The sequence below is a fragment of the Hippocampus guttulatus genome, chromosome 2, assembly GCF_054856545.1.
Source record: "Hippocampus guttulatus isolate MCC_2025c chromosome 2, RoL_Hgut_1.0, whole genome shotgun sequence".
NCBI lineage: Eukaryota > Metazoa > Chordata > Actinopteri > Syngnathiformes > Syngnathidae > Hippocampus > Hippocampus guttulatus.
Window position 1 is genome coordinate 31617612 of NC_141262.1, and position 17832 is coordinate 31635443.

Genomic DNA, 17832 nt, shown 5'->3' on the forward strand with positions numbered 1-17832 from the left:
TATACTTTGTTGTCTTCTGTCGAGTGCCTTAAGGTGGTGCTCTTTATTATTTGACATAACGATCACATTGAGTCAGTAAACTGCACAAGCAAATGCCATTTCATTTTCAGAAATACATAAATCATCTGACTTACTCCCTCACATGATCGCTTGGTCTACATTTTTAATTGTCACTTTCCACTAGTTTGTGTAGTAGGTTAGGATGTACAGCAATAAAGAGGGATTAGCTCTTATTGGATGCAATTACGTAAAGAAAGTGAATACAGTAAATCAGTCAACCAAAATAGGATTTTTGTGCTACTCTCTCAGCTGGTCAGAGATGAAGGATTTACAAAAACCAAACAAAAAAGTGCAGCATTTCATATCAGCATTCCAACATTGTGCTTTTGTGGACCAAGACTTGTCTGTAGCAGGAAAACGTTACATTCAGTTCACCTTGAAGATGACAAGAACACAAGTCACGTCACGTCATACCACCCGGAAGCATCTATCTGGAAACACTATTTAAATCAAGTTACTGGTACAATACAACAATAGTAGATTTAGAGACTATTAAACATCTTTACAGTGACCACACCATGATGTTGGGTCATGAAATCGATGTTCACTAACATTTGATGTAAACATTTTCCGTCATTGGATAAAATTATTACAACACTTGAACTCCACATAGAGGAAATCAATCAACATTTTTGCTTGTGAGTTTTGTGCCTGTGGTGGTGGTGTTTTTGTGTGTGTGTGTGTGTTGGGGGTTCCTCATCCCTGATTTCTAGAAGTGGCCAATGAAACGTCCGGTTCTCTGGCCAGATTGAGGATCTTCATATGCCGGATGACGGAAAGTGACAAGCACAGTCTAGGTAGGTGAGATGGTGCTTGCTTTTTCTAATACACAGCATTATACTTTCATTCTGAAACATTATACAACACTGGTAGAGGGTCGTACAATTAAATGACATCCTGATGAGGAAATGTGAGCACTGTATGATACCAAAACCATCTCAAGTGCACATGGGGGTCCTTGGTTTATGACGGAGTCGTGTTCCTATGGTGGTGATGTAATCTGAATGGATATGCAAATCGGGACTCATTAACCTACGCTAGCACAGTCATTGAGTCAGTAATACTGTAAATATTTTTCTGGAAAAACACTTCTAGGTTGTAAATTGTAAATAGACAAAAATGAAAAACACCAAGTACAGCTTTTACTGAGTGTGCCGCCTTTGGCTGCATGATGACAGATCATTGTTGCTGTATAACCGAGGACCCCATGTATTTGGTAAGGTTGCCAAATACTCAAGTCTACAAAGGACTCAAAATCACAACAAAAAGGAAAAGAAATCTAGCGTACTATACTAACACTGAATAGTCATGATTCAGCACAGTCTAAAATGACTTTCTATGTTGATTAATCCTCACGGGAGGCTGCTGCTCAAAACATGTCAAATTAGCTTGTTTAAACCATGATGTATCCTAAAGGAACATGACCATATTTCCTCAAATAGAAGCCTCGGCTACCCTGAGTGAATGACTCCTGCACCTCAAATTGATGACTCCTTTGTCCAGCTCGAAAAAAAAGATTGCCACAGTCACTTTTTGCATTTGAGTCACTTCATTTTAAGTATCTGCCGATAAGACCCCTGATTCGATGCTTGCAATGCATTGAAAAAAAAAGAAACCAGAAGCATTCATCCAAATACCTTCAATTTTACAGATGGGCCATTTCACGATGTCATTTGTTTATTGTAGCTCTCTGAAAAATCTTTTTCAACTCTAAATCAGGCAACTTCAGCCTTTTGTGTCATCATTTTAGTTATTTGATTGACATTCCTCATTTGAGTAGCAGAGCTGATAGTAACACAATTTTGTTTTTGGCACGATAGGATAAGCTAATATATGAACTCTTGCCGCATTTATGCTAACAGCATGCTGACACGAAGCACATGGCAGTGACAGCCTGGTGCTCACTGCAGTTTGGTAAACTGACTGCCGCAGTATGAGGAAATATGGTATGTTGAACAAAACAAAAGCAGAAATGAATGTCATGAGGACTGAGGAGTGGTTGCTGGTGCTTGTTTGACAAGCAGAATAAATACGAGAAAAACAGATTGTGACGGTTTTGAAATAGCACCAAGTTGGTCCATTACTGGTCGCCTCCATTTAAAACGCAAGGCTACCTGGAGAGAACGTAGCTTTTGTTGATGGTCACTCATTTAGCAAAAATAAAGCAATCTCATCTGGGGATAGCAATGCTGGTTAAGGTCATTTGAAGGTCATGTAAATTTGGCACAACTGCAGAGATTTTTAAATAATTACCGTATTGGCCCGAATATAAGACGGTGTTTTTTGCATTGAAATAAGACTGAAAAAATGGGGTCGTCTTATATTTGGGGTCTAGACATTATACCCATTCACGACGCTAGATGGCGCCAGATATCAATGAAGCGAATGCTGAACTTGACTCACCAGGCCAAAGTGAACCACTGCCACGAAGAATAAAAATAAAAATAGCTGTAGCACGAAGAAGAAAAATAAAAAATAGCGGTAAGAAGGAAAAGAGAAGAAAAATAAAAAATAGCGGTAAGAAGGAAAAGAGAAGAAAATAATAGAAGAGATAACAGAAAATGGAGAAACGTAGTGACAATCTGGAGAAAAGTGGGCCGAAGATCGGCCAGGTTAACAGGCAGCTGGGGAGAAGTTATGATGTCATTTACATTTCAAAAACCAGAAGCCATTCATTTACGAATGTGATTGCACTTTAGATTTGAATGAGGCAAAATAACATGCTTTTTCTCTCAAATATATTGTTATAATCATTTGTTTCAGATGTACTGTAATTATTTTCTGTATAAAAATTAATTTGGTGTTCAAAAAGTATTTTTTCAAACTTGAGTCTTGAAAAAGAGGGGGTCGTCTTATAATCAGGGCCGTCTTATATTCGGGCCAATACGGTAGGTGGTAAAAACATTTTTTTTTTTAAATGCAGATTAAAGAAATGAAAATTCACACTATTGTTGAGAGAATCAAGAGAAAGCTGTTCATTTGAAATGAGCAGATGCAAACTTAACTTTGGCACACTAAATGAGGGGCGGCCGGCGACCTGGTCATAGCAGCGTTTGAACTCTGTGGTGGAAGGGGCTCTCAGAGCCCCTTGTTGAAGTAGACACGCTCCAGGCCCGGGTGACTGGCCCGGATTTTCTCTTGCAGCTCAGGCTCCAGGCGACTAACTGATATAGAGCTGGAGGATGGACATGATCAGTATTCTTCAAATGACACTGGATCCTAATTTCATACAGACTTAAGCCTTTGACACACCTCTTCTGGGGGAACAACGCGCAGCACAGTGGAGTCGCAAACACCAGGCTGAAAACAAAAATTGAAGTTGGATGAGTCAAGTGTTAACGTTGTACAAATGAGACGTTTTCTGGAAATATACTCCTCTAAAATTGTGGGGGGTGGCACATTTCATAATGAAAGTAGAATAGTGAGTAACTTCTATGTACAAGATTTTACAGTAATGACAGCAGTTTGACTGTGTAACTGTTTTTTTCCCCCCCTGCACATTTTTTTAAACTTGGTGCCAACTTTGGAGGTTCCACTTGCAAATCAAAAAAAGATAATAATACAGTGTAAAATGCTTCATGGGAGCAACGGCAGTTAACCGGTTTGACTGTCCAAGACCACTCACCAGAATCCCACCAGGCTGACTTGAATTGGTGCACTCATCCACGGGAACCTCTGAAAGGAGCATGCAGAAGGAAAAAAACAAAGACAATGAATAGCTCATGCTCTGTTGCTTCTTACTGTATGAACGACACCTGACTCCCGCTATTTAGTCGATCCTCGCATCTTACCCTCAGGAAGGCCTTCTTCTCCAAATGATTCATTAAAAAGGGCGGGATGGCTGAAAAGGAAAGAAAGGGAAGAAGAGGATATCACGAAAAGGCATCTTTGAGTATGACTGGTGATAGAGAGTAGCTCCTCGTACCCATCCCAGGAGAAGCCATGAGGATCCTTGAGACCACAACCTGAGAGATAGCCTGCTGTGCAGCTTTGGACGACTCTCCTATCCTGTTGTCGTTCTCGTCTGTTATGGGAATGCCATGCTTCAGTTCTCTGAGGACAAGGAGCAAAGACACAACACTCTTCAAAATTAAAAAAAGGTTTCTTGTCTTTTCCAGCATCTGAAGGACAAAGCTTTGCTGTGGGGAATATGTACAGGTATGCGTTAAACTTTCCTGACACATGTAATGATTTGGGATCTAACTGTGTATTAAATATCGGTATCTCGGTTTGAAAACTCTGACAGTAACGCTGTGGAATGTGACGATGTCACACACCTCGAGTGTTGATGTATTGAAGTGAAACACTGCCCTCTCCTGTTAACGTTGACAAAGTCCGAAGCGCTGTACGCGTCTTGGTCTCTTGGAGGCAGTGTGTGTTTGTGTGTGCGTGGGGGGGGGGGGGGGGGGGGGCAATTTCAATACACGAACAAAAGTTGGGGAAGCACTGTACTTAAGAGTTGATGCGTCTTTCAGTGAACTCAGATCTTACCTCTGCCTCATTAGCGGGATGTTGATGCAATTTGCAGCGGCTACTGCAGCAAACGGAACAAAGCGTCCGATCAGAGGTGAGACATGCTGCAGCGGGAGACAAGAGGCTTAAAAAAAACACAGCGGGGGAACAAATTCTATCTCTGAAATGGTGTACGCATTCAAGCTTCCCGAGCATAAATCAGCATGAACAAGGCTGAGCTGGCAGGGAGACGCGCCAATTCCAGAGCACGACCCCGTGAATAATTAGGCTCCTCTCATACAAAGAAGCTATTTGTGCACGGCCAACATCATGTCAGCACTACCCGAGAGCTTGAGGTCAGCCCGTTAAAATGAGAAGTAGAATGGAGTTAGATGATGATACCTTTGTCAGTGAGTTTAGTCCGAGCGCGGTGGCGACTGCCCCTGTGGTGGCCGAGACATACGCTGTGCCAAGCTGACTGCAAACCAGAGAAGCACATCCGCAGTAAACGAGAGGGCTCCTGGCATCCAGGCATGATGCCGGCTCTTGGCGTACCTGACTGTGATGGGAGCGTCGCCGCTGCGGTTGGTGTAGTTCACGATTGCGTTGAAAGACTGATTGATCCACTGCCAGAACAACACAGCTGGAGTGGTCCTGGGCAACGCGGAAAACAGACGATGAACACTAAAAGTCATATATCATATATCTACCTAACTGTATATATTAGATCATATATTTTGAATCTGAACATTGGTTTTGACTTAAAAGAAGCGAGTGCATCGAATTGAACCGAATTGTTCCACTCTAAAATATATTGAAATCAAATATCAAATCGTGTTTTATTGGCGGGATATACAGTATCTTTGATGGAAGCACCACATTTACAGAACCGGCAGGTTCATTAATATTATAAAATGACAACAAGAAACTCTTGGCATCATACCCTCTCGAACTAGGCTGTACCATCCATCCATCCATCCATTTTCCGAACCGCTTGATCCTCACTAGGGTCGCGGGGGGTGCTGGAGCCTATCCCAGCTGTCTTCGGGCAGTAGGCGGGGGACACCCTGAATCGGTTGCCAGCCAATCGCAGGGCACACAGAGACGAACAACCATCCACGCTCACATTCACACCTAGGGACAATTTAGAGCGTTCAATCAGCCTGCCATGCATGTTTTTGGAATGTGGGAGGAAACCAGAGTACCCGGAGAAAACCCACGCAGGCCCGGGGAAAACATGCAAACTCCACACAGGGAGGCCGGAGCTGGAATCGAACCCGGTACCTCTGCACTGTGAAGCCGACGTGCTAACCACTGGACTACCGGGCCGCCAGGCTGTACCATATCAATTGGCAATCAAACGGAATTGTTCCACTTTAAAATTAAATGTCCGTGAACCATCTTGCAACCGATGTATCGCTATATCGAATCAACTTTTACGAATCAATGGCACATTTTAAAGTGGAGTGATTTGATTTTTTTCAATTTGATGCACTCACATCTTTTAAATCACCACTATGGTAAATGAAATACTCAATATTACCTCAACTAGCAACTTACACACAAGAAAAAACATGTTGCCAATGGATTTTTTTCACATTACAATGAATACACAACTAAGTATGTCTAATTATAACCTTATTTCTCCATTCCAATCAAAGTCATTAAAGGCCTGATTATCAAATTTTTCGAAAAGGTTATCTCCTGTGCGGGTGCCCGCCCGCTTGATCTTATCAGAAAGCCGTAAATGAACATGTGTCATCAGAAGACATCATGTCGCCTCTGATGATGACAGCCAATTTCTGCACTCAGTTTATCCTCAATTGCTTCAAGACGCCATTAATCAGTGAAAAATTCCTCACGAGATTTAAATGAATTAGTTCAAAGCTAGGAAATCCGGACTGCTGTAATCTTTTCTTCAAGTCACTTTTCCATTGTGTGTGCATATGGCAGGCAGCATACTGAAATAAGTCATACGTGACATTAAAGTGCCCTTGGGCTGGCGTTGCAAGCGTGAGGTGTCCAAAACTAGAAAACAGGTGAGCTGTGACAATAGCAATGTGAAACAGCAGGGGGCGGTAGAGTACAAAAGCAATGAATGAAAATGGATGGAATCCTTTGCTTAATTCTTATTTCGCAAATGCAATCTTAATTAAAATATGGTGTGTAGACGAGTGGAGGCACATATAATTAATTCTTGCAGGAAAAAAAAGTCTTTAGGTCATAAAGTGGCTACAATGCACTCATTGAATAACCCACGATTGATGTGCCAATGGTGTGCCAAAGGTTTTTTGCAGAGGTAGTGTAGTGGTCCAGTCGCACAAGTTATTAGTAGCAGCAGCAATTGTAGAGTAATAACTGGCAAGTTCTTACTTGTAAAATGTCATCATGCATCCAGTGATGGTCATATTCATCGGAACTTGCGCTGACATGCGGCCAATCAGGATCATCTTCTCTCCGGTATCCGGATGGAAAGCGGAATCAAAAATATATTTGGCTCGCCACAGTTCGTCTTCCGTCAATCCCGGGGAGACGATTCCTTTTCTGGGGGACGGTAAACATCAGGAGAATAATTCAAGATTTGGGTGTTCGGCGGTGGCTGTGGTAACTGCAGCTGGCTTACCTGTAGTCGGTGATGATTTTGTGCGCGCGTTCGAGTTGTTCCTTGGTGAGGAGGACGTTTCGCGGGTCAGTGACGGTAAAGAAATGCTTGGCGCGGCCCGCAAATGTGCTTTGGTCCCAACGGGGCTCGTTGATGTTTATGGACGTAGAGATCTCTGCAGCCATTTTTATCTGGTGAAAGGAAATTCTGACTTTAAATTGAAAAGGACTATTTCCTAATATGGTTCAGGTCCTACTTGGAGGGAAGTCATTATTTTGTGACCATTGGAAGCTTTGAATTCAATAAAATGGCCAAGGCGTATGAGGTCCTTCGAGGGTCACTCCATGGACACCTTTCAGTTGGGCTGTATATGCTACCCTTGGGTCAAATATTTTGGAAAAAACAGCTTTTTACCAGATGAAAAACATATCCAGATGAAGCGATGTATGCTCCAAGCAGACCAGGAGAAGCCTATCCATGCTTTTATCTCTCGTAGACTTGATTATTGTAACTGTCTTATGACTGCAATGAATGGAAAAGAGCATCAAACAGTTGCAGCTCATTCAGAACGCCGCAGCTTGGGTTCTGACCAGAACAAAGAGATCAGAACAGATTACTCCAGTAGAAGAGGCTTTACACTGGCTCCTAGTCGAATTGATTTTAAAATGATGCTACTGCTCGATACGTCACATCACAGACTTGCATTGCTGCTGTAAATCGATAACCCTTTAAACTAGACTGCATTAGAACATACAGCACATGAGATAATTAGTGGCGATACATTATAGTTGTCTACAACTAGTTATTTCCAAAAAATGACTTTTTAAATAAGACCATTGAAATGGGTGCCATTTTTACTTGCGGTGATGTACTGTGTACAATGTTACCATGACTACGCTTCCTATTCTATACCATCCATTCCAAGCCGCAAGCAGCTTTGAAGGGTTTCAATGCAAATTAAACAGTAATTATTATTTTAATACGTCATGGTTTCTGTCAGGGGCACACTCAGCAGGCACACACAGAGCCAGATAAAACTGGCCGGCGCTGCCATGAACATGTTCTGCTCCTTGCTCCCAGTCGGATCTGGTTTTTAACCATTTTCACTCCATACTTAAAAGTCTCCGTAAGGATTTGCTGCAGGATGATGAAACTCCTCCTGGAATTGCACCAAGCATGGCTGCTGGTCGGATTGACTGACATATGAAACACTGATGTCGAGCTGCATGTGCGGTCTCTTTAAATTGAATTAAACTCTCACGGGTTGGAGAAGCACACACACCCGCGCGGGCATACAACGCCGGTTTGCTTGATGCTGTACTTTAAATGAAGCTCGGCGCGGGTTGCGATCACGGTGCGTTAATAAATACTTTTAATTGCTGATTAAGGTGATGTTGGAGAATGAACTTTGATCTGCAAGGTCGCCTGTGCCCTCACTCTCAGCCAATCACAACGGCCCCGCGTGGCTACACATTAACCACCAATTGCTTGCGTGCGATCGATATCATACATCACATTTCACCTTCTGTTTCATATATTTCCATGTATTTTACAGAGATGGGGTACCTAACCCCTCCTTCCCTGAGAAGTGCTAAACACACTCCTTGTGACAACCTGACCCAAACCAGTCTGATCTGCACCGCGTCTTGAGACAAAACAACTGGGAGAAAATGTTTGGGGGGAAAAAATATACTGTATATGCAATTACAAGTGAAGGTGAATTCGGCGATGCAGGCAGCTGTGCGTCCAGGATTCAACTAGTATGGAGGCGCCACATCCACACAATCTCGGCGCACGCGCACACACACGTTCGCTGTATCCCTGCCACCTGACGCCAACATCAACACATTTCAATTTCATTGAAACACGGATTACTCACTGCACTGAGGGCTCTGGTGGTCCGCGAGAGGTAACCCTGAAAGGCTGCAGCCAGCGAATTTAGCGAAGCAGTAACACGCATAGACACGGCCACATCGCACACCCCCACACCGGAAGCAGCCACGCTACAAATTAAACGTGAGGAGGAACACTCGCCCCATTGCGAAGAGAAACATGCAGTAATTATATCTGGATTCTGCTGTGTAAAGCACTGAGGTCACTTGCGAACACACGTGAGTAACAATTTAACTTCAACGTGTGTCGGTTGCACGAAATGCTTTTGTTTTAACGTCAACTTCCGGTAGTACTCCGTCACATAAGCATACTTGATGCCTTTTGGTTCGTGGTGGTTCCTTACATTTTTTACTTGTTTTGAAACATTTCTCACATCAGAATTGAATTTATCAGAACTACTTGTGCAATTTTCAAATCACTGTGTCACTTCAAAATGCAGTTTCTCATTTCTCTGAACAAGTTGCAAATGCTTTAACGCATCCATCCAAATCATTGTTCACTTCTCTGCTGTTTCGACATTAATTGCTTATGTCATTCATTCATTCATTTTCCGACCCGCTTTATCCTCACAAGGGTCGCGGGGGGGCGGGGGGGGGGGGGTGCTGGAGCCTATCCCAGCCGTCTTCGGACAGTAGACGGGGGACACCCTAAACCAGTTGCCAGCCAATCGCAGGGCACACAGAGACGAACAACCATCCACGCTCACACTCACACCTAGGGGCAATTTTGAGAGTTCAATCAGCCTGCCATGCATGTTTTTGGAATGTGGGAGGAAACCGGAGAACCCGGAGAAAACCCACGCAGGCCCGGGGAGAACATGCAAACTCCACACCGGGAGGTCGAGGTGCTAACCGCTGGACCACCGGGACGCCCTGCTCATTTCATCTTGATTTAAATGAATGAAAATGGTTCTGTTCATTTGTCACACATGCCACAACATATGGCATCAGTTCATCAAATAAGTCTTTACATACAAAATGATTGAACAAGTTGTCAATACGTGAAGCAGATTTCATTCTATTTCCATTGGACTTTTTTCCAAGACTAATCTTGACTTTGTTGGGGGAAGAGCGGCCATCTCTTCCTCCGCGTGTTCGTTAATTTCGGATGATGAGGATGTTGGTTAACCAAATGAAGGCTGGAGGCGATGAACAGTTCCTTCGAAGGGTTTACTTTCTTTTTCTGCAGTTTACGAATCGATTCGGGCTCCTGAGGGGTCCAGATTTGAATCAGGAAGCATAGAGAAAATACAGACATGGGATTATATACAGACAATATGATAATGAGGGTTGGGGAGGTACGCCCCTCATGCAAATCTCGGAAACAAAGAAAGTAACATGACATCTGACCCGGTGTGGCTGGAAGAAGTCGGGAGCGGTGAGGTGAGACCAAACCACCACTACCCACCATTTGATGTGGTGGCAAGTTCCAGAACTCCGCTGTGCATACATCCTGGGATGAGAGTTCCCCCCAGGGGGGCTTAACAGCAAACAGGGACCTACCCAAGGTGCGGGGGAACAACAGAGGACACTTGGGGGACCGTTAATCAACCAAGGAGGGAGAAGATAAGATCCAACACTACATACGTTGTTTTAAGTGTGCAAACAGATGTTCAGGAAAGAGACTGGGATCAATAGTGCTCATAGAAAATCACAGTCCCTCAATAGCTGCAACACAGAAACTAAGGATAACAGTTTCTCTTTTGATGTTGACACGTCCTCTGGAGGGGTCCTGAAAGTGGCGGGGTGAGGGGGTACCAAAGGTGATCGTAATCACAGTAAGCAGGAGATACCTTCAACAACTTTCTACATTGTTTCTTTCCGGTGTCTGAACCAACAGAGAGGAGATAACACCTTAGTGACCGAATCTAACCAAGAAGAGAGGAATAATACTGTAACGATTGAGAGGCCGAATACTGTATCAATCAAGTCTATAACTAAGAGGAGAGGAATAACACTGTAATAATCGAGAGGACTAGTACTGTAACAATCAAATCTAACTAACAGAGAGGAATAACACTTTAACGATCAAACCTAACTAAAGGCAGAGGAACAATACTGTAACAACTTTTTCTCATGAAGCGAAACATGTAAAGCATTAGATCAACCAATGATGAACCCGTTTCCTGAAATATCTTATAGCAAGTGAAGATAATTGTTATGATGGGGGAGAGAATTTAGGCCCAAAGGAAGGAAGACCACATTGTAAAATTCCTGCTGTGTTGGATGCACAATTTTCCTTCAGGAGATTGCGCCGTGTTGACATTTCTACTTTTTATTTTAAGACTTGCTCTGTTTCCTATGTACTATACAGTGTTGTCTTGTTCTTCCTGTATCACAATGAGCTGGGTTGTCACCAAATTGCAGCACTAACAAACATACACAAAGGTGTAATTTTCAATGTCGGATACTGGAGTTGTCATCCAAGTTTAAGTGGCATGTGACAGCAGAACATCGCTCCAGGGTACACTGTTATATTGACAAAATGACTAAGCAATCTGACTGGATTATCCGTACACAAGACAAAGTGACAGAAATATTTACCCCTAAGAGAAGTGGCAAGAATTTCAAGAAAGTGGCATTTGCAGGGGATGTTTTGCTATTTGTACCAATTGCTTTTTAGAAATTTTAATTCTGCTCTGAGAATTGATTGAAGCACATCTGCCTTAAGCGGCCCGGTAGTCCAGTGGTTAGCACGTCGGCTTCACAGTGCAGAGGTACCGGGTTCGACTCCAGCTCCGGCCTCCCTGTGTGGAGTTTGCATGTTCTCCCCGGGCCTGCGTGGGTTTTCTCCGGGTGCTCCGGTTTCCTCCCACATTCCAAAAACATGCATGGCAGGTTGATTGGACACTCTAAATTGTCCCTAGTGTGGGCGTGGATGGTTGTTCGTCTCTGTGTGCCCTGCGATTGGCTGGCAACTGATTCAGGGTGTCCCCCGCCCACTGCCCGAAGACGGCTGGGATAGGCTCCGGCACCCCCTGCGACCCTAGTGAGGATCAAGCGGTTCGGAAAATGGATGGATGGATGGACATCCGCCTTACAGGTCCATGCTTCAGGTTCAAATGCGAATCACGGCCTTCCAGTTTAATGGCATTTGCGCTTTCACCCGGTGCTCGAGTGGGTTTCATTATTTTCATGGTCAACTGTCACCACAAAGAAATCATTCTAAGAAACATTTTTACATTGTGTAGAGATCAGTCATTGTACTGTATGACTGAATAAGACTAAAATTAAGTAAATTACAGTCATCAATACTTGAGAGACAGACTGTAAAATAATTAGGAAGGTTTTTGCAAAGCCAACCTTGGTTTTTGTGCTATCAGGCAACATATAACACTCAGACGTTTTCAAACTTTTTATTCCAATTACCACCTGAAATTGAATAAATTTATCTTGACCAACATTGCAATACAGTAGCACATTAGGCCTAAGTGTTCATCAAAAATATTGATCTTTTATCTGTTAGCCATTCTAATGTTATGACGTTCAAAAGTTAATACTGTGATTAAATATAGGGGTTGGGAACTACTTAGTCAGTTCTAATGCGTTTCAGAACATTGCACCTGAATAATGCTAGCAGCGTTTAAAAGATTAAATGCGAATGTACTGAAACTGAACTGTAATTGTGCCGTGATTCTTTTGTGTAGCATGAATGACATGCCAACTTCTTGATTAATTTTGGACATACTTCTGTTAATAAAGACACAGGGTGCATACTGTCCTGAGAAGCAAGAGAATTTTCTATGTCACGCTCAGTTTCATTTTCGGCACTGTGGCTATTACACTGTTCAGCGTTGACAATGCTGGTACCTTTCGATGATGCCATTACAAAGAACCACACAAAAGCCAAAGAAAAATCAAAACACAGCTATGGAGTTAATACATTCCTCTTTTTCTCTTTATTTATTGTCTTGTATTGTTTTCCTTACTGTTCACTGATTTTTGAAATACTTCACAAACTCAAATCAATGTTTTATTTTTACATAAAAAATAAATGTACAAGAGCAATGAAATCTCATTTACATATGGTTTGAACATTTGGTTAACTTTTGTGTAAGCATATATATATTAAAAAACCCAGAAAAAATGGTTAAAGTCTAAAATCTGTTTTGACATTGGAGGTTTCACTATACAGTAGTTGGGACTCATCTGCCCCTCAAAAAAGGAAGAACACGTCATGGCATTCCAGAAAATTTGAACGCTTCCTATGCGTCCAATTAGATTACATGAATACTCTATTCATGCAGCCTACGAGCACCATCTGCATGGTATCTGGCAGTTCATGATATGCATCAATGTATGAAACATTATTTTTCTTTCATTAGGGTCATCTTCACCACTGATATCATTTTGCACTCTTGTCGAGTGTGCAAAGTCTGAGGCCATTGCTGTGTTATAACACAGTGCAATGAACATAATAATTTCAGCTCTATGATAATCATACATCACTGCCCAAAGTGCTGTCATGTAAATGTCCTATTTGACAATTGTTATGCGTAGCAACTCTTTGACGTGCAGAGGGTGATGGTAGAGCTCCTACTTCCACTTCTTCATAAATACCGCTAGCACAAATGTGTTGACCAGTGGTCACCATTTGGGAGATCTTTAGAGGAAATAATCTGGAAATCGCCACGATGATTGGGGCTCTTCCTTGCGGGGGGCTGCGTCAAACTGTTGGCTGTCAAGCAAAGGGATATCTTTTGTCAGTGCAATTTGGGAAGTCAGTGTAAATCCCAATTATGGCATCTAATCTTAAATGTTCCAAAAAAAAAAACCTAAAGGAATGTGAGAAAATGACTTACAAGGAGCATTTCAGTGTGTCTTCAAGTTCCATGATCGCTGCCTTGTTTCCACAACGATAACAATAGTTTGGCGCACTGAAGATCGTCACGACATTTTTGTCATGGCACCAGTTAAAGCCCTGAATGGAGAAGTGTGAGGGTTTTAATGTCAGCCTGTATTGGACAAATCAATATATGCATATGAAAAAAAAATGTTGGCACCCCTGTTAATTAAAGAAAAACATGCAATGAGTACTAATAAATTAAAATGTAATGACAATTAACCAGTGAAAATCAGACAATGCTTTTCAAATGTGGTTAAGCAAAACCATTTAAAAAGTAAAGAATTTATAAAAGAGGAATGGTCAAAAATAATTGTACCCCGAGAAAAGGTTGAAAATTACGTGACCGTAGGGACATTTTGAACCAAAGTCAAGTCAAGTACATCTTTTTGTCAAATGTGCTGAAATTTCTTCCCTCTCAACCAGACAGCAAGACAACAAGAGGAGCCGCTGCGGGTGCCCGCGCCACCATCAAAAGAACAGTTCACATAAAATGACAAAATAATACAACACAACACATAAGACACAGTGTTTGCTCTAATTAGCATCGCAAGTGTCTTCGATCTCATAATCAATCAGTTATCTTTTTTAAAACGTGATAAGTAGTCACTGTGCTGTGACATCGTGTAACACGGACATGGACCAGAGGAAGCAAAGGAGGGAAATGACTCTGAAGATTAGAAATAGAATGATCGACAAGCATGTTAAAAGTAAAGGCGCTAAGACCATCTCCAAGCAGTTTGATGTTCCTGCGACTACAGCTGCACATATTCACACATTTAAGATCCACGAGACTGTAGCCCAATCTCCACGGATGTGGCCGCAGGTGGAAAAGTGGCAGCAAAAGAATCCAAAACAACCTCCCAAGAAATGAATGGAGGCCTCCCAGGTCAAGGTTCATCAGTGTCAGATCCCACCATCTGTCAATGTTTTAGCCAAAGTGGACTTCATGGGAGAAGACCAAGCAGGACACCACTGCTTACAATAAAAAGACTTGGACTGCCAAACTCCATGTTGACGAGCCACAAAACCTTCTGGGAGAATATCTTTTGGACAGCGGAGACCAAACTGGAACCTTTTGGCAAAGCGTATCCTCTGTGTGTACAGAGACGCAATGATGAAGCACATCAAGAAATGATCTCTCTCTCTCGACTATGAAACATGGAGTACGCTCTGGGGCTACTTTGCTACATCCGGCACGGAGTGTCGGAATCCGTGTAGGGTACAATCAAATCTCAGGACTATCAAGGTATTCTCAATGAGAAATGTGCTGCGAACCACTTTTGTTGTACAACCTTTATAGTACATTAAGTGCACGCATATATGTAGGATCATAGACTACCAAGGGTGCCAGTTCTAGTTTCTAATTATTTAAGTCAGTTAAGGTAATTTGAGCAGATCTCAAAATGGGAACCTGGTTGTTTTATTGAACTTGTATGGTACATTGACTGTATATATTCTGCATTATCCCAAACAATTGGGTTAGTTATCTCTGAGGTCAACATTTTTTATTTTGATTGATCCCCCCCCCCCTCCCCCCCACTTGCAATGGTTCCCATTTGATTTAATCTTCTGTACCTCCATCTCCAGCTGGTGTGCTCGTGAAACTAAAATGAGGCCGTTTGCATGGTTAAAAGTCTCTGAGATGTCCTGCCCAAAGGTGTAACCGGCACCACGGAGAGAAATGTCCCATCCATAGTGCTCGTCTGGGTCAGACCACAACAAGTCACACATTGGACCCTAAATGTGGAGAAAAATAAGTGGCGTTCATGCTAGCTCAGACATTAAAGTCCAATACAAACATATGTCCGGCAGACATTAAAATCGGACACCTGTCGCTTGATATTTACAATATTCCATTTCTAAAGTTCAACATTGAGCATTTACTGTACATTGTCAGGAGACCTGTCATGTCATCTGTACCTCGTGAGGAACCTCTTGCAAGCGATCCAATGCTCGGATGTTTTCCAGTGTGACTATTGAAGGAGACAATCCTCCATGTAAACACAAAATCTAACCCCACCAAAAAAAAAAAAGGATGAATTTACTCCCATGGCATTGATGTAATTCACCTAAATCTCGTGCAGATTCTCACCTGGTTATCTACCAGAGCAGTCAGGGGCAAATAATCAAAAAGATCAGTAAAGTACTTCCAAACAGTAACATTTCCGTATTTCATCAGGCATTCATCGTAGAAGCCATACACGTGTGTGAGTTGTCTTGTCTCATGGTTCCCTCTCAGAATGGTGATTCTTTCACGAAATCTGACCTGTGAGCCAAATGTCAACCAAATCAGGCAGGCAGGCAGGAGTCGTCTTTTGCTTTTGTGCAAAAGCTGTGATAGTGCGGTATTTCGTTTTTATACCTTCAGGCAAACAAGGAGGGTCACTGTCTCCACGGAATAATAGCCTCTATCCACATAGTCTCCCATGAAGAGATAGTTGGTGTCAGGGGGCTTCCCGCCTATCTTAAAAAGCTCCATGAGGTCATGAAACTGACCGTGAACATCTCCACAAACCGTCACTGGACATCTCACCTCCTGAACGTTGGACTCCTTTTGCAGGATCTCTTTGGCCTTGACATGGGGGCAAAGAAAGCATGTTAAAATTCATCCCTGCCAGTCTTCCCAGTTGAAATGGATGTTTGACTTCTATAACTGTCAATGATAGTGGATGAGATGGTGATCCTATTATGCTTCCTGGGTGTAAACAACATATGTTTGGGAATTGGACAAGGACCTTGTCGTTCCAATACTTTTAGAAAGGACTGCATGTTAAAACTGTCTGTATAAAGTGACAGTACAAAATTATTAAAATGTTTTTATGAAGAAACTCAACCTTCTCTGGCCCCATTGTATGCCTCTAATTTCCTTTTAATTATTTCATAATTGATTTACTTCAATGCTGGGCGTTGTTTTGCTTTCACATGCCGCCGGCGCACCTGGTAAGTTGGTGACCGAAAGTACCGGTAAGCAAATCTTTTGAGCAGATAAAATCAGGTTTTAAAGTTGTGGTGCAGGTGGTGTAGCACAATTATTTTGAATTTGAGCATGGTGCCATTGGAAAACGCATCCATCAAAACATCTGAATCATTGTAGAAACCAATTCATTGATGACATTATTATTATCATCATCATTATATTTTCAAAGTGGATGGATGGATGGGTTATTATTATACATTTAATATGTAAACATGGTTAGAGGGAAGGCTTATTTAAATTTTGCCTCATTAAGGCGCGGGCCCGCACTGAATTCATCTCCCCATTTTCTACAGTGAGTCTCATGATAAGGGTTGGGAGTAACAAATATTAAGAAGCAAATTGGAAGGAACTTGTTAACTCAAATATTAACATTATTTACAGACAGTATGATAGTGGATTCAAAATGGTGACATAAAAGAATGTAAATACGGTATTGCAGTTGTTGTATTTTTTTTCCCCCTGACAGCAAGTCCTACCCTTTCACAAAGTTCTTGGACTTGATTTTCCCTGAGCTGCCTGCACTCAATGAGCTGTTCAATCCATAAATCCAACTCTTTGTTCGCTGACTTGTCATCCATGTCCGAGTTGCTGCCTCCTTTCAAATCAAAAAGGAAAAGCATGAGGACAACATAAGCAGGCCAAACTACGTCCTTACTGAGTGAGAATTTATTTGAGTAATGTTTAGCCCGCGTCATCACTTCAAGGGAGATGGTTGCTTTTGTTTGTTGTTTTACATCATAGAAATGACGTCATTTTAACGTGCTCTTTATTTCAGGTTTCATTTTTGTTGCCTCGCCTGCCCTCTACTGGAAAATGTGGAACAGTCACGACATGATGCCAAAATGAGAAATCGAATACTTGCCACAATACTGAATAATACGTGTTTTAATAATCCTGCATGAATCTATTTTATATTTATATTATGATTTTGTAAATTTCTTTGTGTTATTTTATTTGAATTGCATAGTACGCATCGGTTCCCATGTTATCTGAAATTTTAATC

General features: G+C 42.1%; 2 protein-coding genes across 2 annotated transcripts; both read right to left on the reverse strand.

Moving 5' to 3' along the window:
• Positions 1-2: 2 nt before the first annotated feature.
• Positions 3-9085, reverse strand: sfxn1 (sideroflexin 1). Its single transcript, XM_086105699.1, has 11 exons — positions 8994-9085; positions 7136-7305; positions 6886-7056; positions 5068-5166; positions 4915-4990; positions 4552-4637; positions 3986-4113; positions 3852-3901; positions 3686-3735; positions 3313-3360; positions 3-3235 (listed from the first exon to the last, which is right to left on the reverse strand). The coding sequence occupies exons 1-11, from the start codon at positions 9072-9074 to the stop codon at positions 3139-3141; spliced, it is 1056 nt and encodes a 351-aa protein (XP_085961825.1). The 5' UTR covers positions 9075-9085; the 3' UTR covers positions 3-3138.
• A 4033-nt stretch (positions 9086-13118) lies between these two features.
• LOC147209596 (serine/threonine-protein phosphatase 2A catalytic subunit beta isoform-like) lies at positions 13119-17449 on the reverse strand. Its single transcript, XM_086106058.1, has 7 exons — positions 17306-17449; positions 16215-16424; positions 15945-16118; positions 15773-15862; positions 15428-15589; positions 13809-13927; positions 13119-13684 (listed from the first exon to the last, which is right to left on the reverse strand). Exons 1-7 carry the CDS (start codon positions 17447-17449, stop codon positions 13612-13614), a joined length of 972 nt encoding a protein of 323 aa, XP_085962184.1. The 3' UTR covers positions 13119-13611.
• Positions 17450-17832: the final 383 nt, after the last annotated feature.

Bases quoted from the DNA above. Each gene is read 5' to 3' on its own strand.
- LOC147209596 (XM_086106058.1), bottom strand. From the start codon at position 17,449: ATGCTTTTCCTTTTTGATTTGAAAGGAGGCAGCAACTCGGACATGGAT. The intron at 16,119-16,214 runs GTATAAAAACGA...TTTGGCTCACAG, and splicing joins CCCTCCTTGTTTGCCTGAAG to GTCAGATTTCGTGAAAGAAT. The intron at 13,928-15,427 runs GTACAGAAGATT...TTCTCCATTCAG, and splicing joins CACACCAGCTGGAGATGGAG to GGCTTTAACTGGTGCCATGA.
- sfxn1 (XM_086105699.1), bottom strand. From the start codon at position 9,074: ATGCGTGTTACTGCTTCGCTAAATTCGCTGGCTGCAGCCTTTCAGGGT. The intron at 4,114-4,551 runs GTAAGATCTGAG...CCTTGTCCTCAG, and splicing joins ATCCCGCTAATGAGGCAGAG to AGAACTGAAGCATGGCATTC. The intron at 3,361-3,685 runs GTGAGTGGTCTT...TTTTGTTTTCAG, and splicing joins GTCAGCCTGGTGGGATTCTG to CCTGGTGTTTGCGACTCCAC.